This window comes from Triticum urartu, chromosome 5A (assembly GCF_056163025.1).
Source record: "Triticum urartu cultivar PI428250 chromosome 5A, HENAU_Tu73, whole genome shotgun sequence".
NCBI classification, from domain to species: Eukaryota; Viridiplantae; Streptophyta; class Magnoliopsida; order Poales; family Poaceae; genus Triticum; species Triticum urartu.
The window spans coordinates 519,829,464-519,832,361 of NC_141877.1; the positions used below are offsets into that span (position 1 = coordinate 519,829,464).

The 2,898-nt window shown below is 55.4% G+C and overlaps 1 protein-coding gene across 1 annotated transcript; it reads right to left on the bottom strand.

Moving 5' to 3' along the window:
• Positions 1 to 1,070: 1,070 nt before the first annotated feature.
• Positions 1,071 to 1,968, bottom strand: LOC125556456 (putative E3 ubiquitin-protein ligase ATL44). The gene has a single exon (XM_048719185.2). It carries the CDS (start codon positions 1,862 to 1,864, stop codon positions 1,214 to 1,216), a length of 651 nt encoding a protein of 216 aa, XP_048575142.2. The 5' UTR covers positions 1,865 to 1,968; the 3' UTR covers positions 1,071 to 1,213.
• Between the last annotated feature and the right edge of the window lie 930 nt (positions 1,969 to 2,898).

A 2,898-nucleotide genomic window follows, 5' to 3' on the forward strand; every position in this document is an offset into this window, starting at 1 on the left:
TATAAAACTTCACTATATCCTTGCGTATGTTACACAAAATAAACCCAAATGTATGACAACCCAATTTGGACCACTCGTTCCAACACAACAGTTCACATGGTGCACACCGTGTGGTTCCATCGATCTGCCACTCGGAAAATCCTGTGATATGGAACCTGCGGTCTCTGGCAATAGGACCGCCACGGTAGTTTTTTGGCAGTTCTATTCGGAGGTGGTCTTTTCTGGCAATACACTCACGCAGGTAGTCCTTTACGCAAAAAAATATCAAATTTATCAACAATCACAATAGTTTTAAGGTGTGTCGATAAGGAAAAACTTACATGTTAACCCTGCCTTTTTATGGGAAGTTGCTTGGCTAAGAAGGAAACTTGCACGGATAGTTTGCTTCCTTACTCAAGGAAACTTGCATGGATAGTTTGCTTGCTTACTCTCAAATATTTTGCCAGGAATATTTTCTTCATTCTTTTTATGCTCCTACAATTTTCGACCTGACGACATTGCCATGGACTGCTAACGACACCATAGTTGCTTGAGAGCTTGCCACGGTGAAGCACGATGACAATTGGAAGAGCATGACGCAAATGGCTTGGACTTTCATCAAATAAGATCAAAATAAGATAGTGCGGCAGCCCTCCTCCAAGATAAAGATTACAAATGTACCCCTTCATTCGGTGCCCTCCTTTTCTGGTGGTACATAACAAAGAAAGGTTTACCTCGAGTAAACCTTCCTGATTAGAAGGCGGACTATTGTCCGTTATCTTTACGATAGTGGAACCCTACCGCTATAATGATATGAAACCGCAATCCTTATTTTCGGTTCGGTTACACATGATATATGATCAAATTGCTCGATTGTTTTGCATCTTTCACGGGTCAATCCCCTTTGCTGTAGAACCCTCGTCCTCGCCGGGCAACGCCATGGACAGTTGTGTCGTCTCCGTCCAAGGCGAGGTCCGGACAAGACTCCCTGTCTCGGCCACGGAGGTCCGGGTGTGCCATTACGGCATTGCCCTCATCTTCTTCACTGGAAAATCTACATACACACCACTGAATTTCAAGCAACTTGCAAATAGCAAAGGCGCTGTCTTATTAGTTATTATAAGCTGGGTGATCACTGAAAACAACAACCTGTTTCAGACATCAAAGTTCAGCTAAACTATAGCTATAGTGAACCGTGACCGCCATCTGCCGATCCACACTCACTGTCGATCGGTCACACCGGCTCCGGAAGCGCATGGGACCCGGCGGCGAAACCAATGCCACCGCCGTGTCCGGCCGCGTAGTCCTCCTTGGCGTCGGCGCCCTCGACGTGCGCACCGACCGTGGCGCGGCAGACAGGGCAGGTGGGCGCGCGCGTGAGCAGCCAGCGGTCGACACACTCCCGGTGGAACCCGTGGCGGCACGCCGGGAGCACCCGCACCTCGTCCCCGGCCGCGTACTCCGCCAGGCACACCGCGCAGTCGCCAGCGTCCGCGTCGGGGTCCTTCTTCTCCTCCTCCTCCTCCTCCTTGCCTCCGATGGCATCGTGCGGCCGCTGCTGCTGCAGGACGACCACCCGCACGGGTATCGCCTCGAGCGCGCGCTTGGTCTCCTCCCGCGGCGCCGCCGCCCCCAGGCCGTCGCCGTCGACCCATCCGAGTCCTTGTTGGCGGGCGTCGTAGCGGGCGGCGCGGATGCAGGCGTAGACTGCACTGAAGATGACGTAGGAGACGGTGGCGACGAAGAGCACGATGGTGGTGCCGCTGAACACCGTCTCCAGGCGCGCCATCGGCTGCGCGTCCATCGGATGGGCGGGATCCGGCGGGGACGCCGGCGCGGCCAGGAGGCGGCGAGCGGCCCAGCAGCCACCGCGTGGTTGCTGCATGGTGAACTGGAGTTCTAGGTTGTGCGTGAAGGTGTGTGAGCTCGACCTGTGGTTTTAAGGCGGGGGTGGTAGCTAGCACGCGGGCATCCGGGCGAGAGAAACGGAAGGTGGAGGGAAGCTTCATAGCGTAGCCGCCCCGCTTCTCCGCGCGGCGCGACGCCCCGGGGCCTGTGTCTGCCCGTCCGTTTCTGCCGCTCAACGGTGGGTCGATCGATCCAGCCAGCCGTCTGCAATTGAGGCGGTGCCGCGCGCACAGCTAGAGCGTGGCAATTTTCAACCGGGCTAACTCCTTTCCACACGTAATAATAGACCCTACGTATCGGCCGGCTGAAGCTCACATCGAATCGGCTGCCTCTAGAACCATTGGATCTGCACGCGAACAGCAAACTGATCAGCCAACCGTGCGTTCGCAACATGACAGCCAACCGCTCATTTGCAACATGAGGCATGTTGCGCTCGCTTGGTTGTGTCGTGTTAGCTTTGCAACAAGGCACATGTTGCAAGCGCAACAAATCCCCAAATTGTATTGGTCTTCATCCCCGACAGAGTTGCGTGGAGTGTGGCGCCCGCCGACCGCCACGACAATATATAGCTATTGCCCTGCTGCCATGAACCCCTCCCCCTCTAATCGGTCTCTCTGTAACATCATGGCACACCATATCATCGGCATTGCGGTCGCAATACCACCGATGTTGTGGTCACAACATCAACATCACAATCTACTACCAGTGTCCCTGCAGTCGCGCGACAGCCGGCCTAGCGCCGACGAGCCCCTCTTTGCATCATTGTCACGCCAGCCGGACTCTAGGAACAGCATTGCTTCGCAATGGGCATCGCTGCATCGGCTAGAGATACATGCGGGGGAGCGAAGGTGGTCGGCCATGACGAGCCCCGCTTTGCAACATCATCGCGTCGGCCAACCTCCAGCAGCAATGTTGCTTCGAAGAAGGCATCGGCTGGAGATACACGCAGGGGAGCGAGGGTTGTCGACCATGGCGGAGCAAGCGAGGTAAGCACTCTAGTGTGTGCATGGG

Bases quoted from the DNA above. Each gene is read 5' to 3' on its own strand.
- LOC125556456 (XM_048719185.2), bottom strand. From the start codon at position 1,864: ATGCAGCAACCACGCGGTGGCTGCTGGGCCGCTCGCCGCCTCCTGGCC.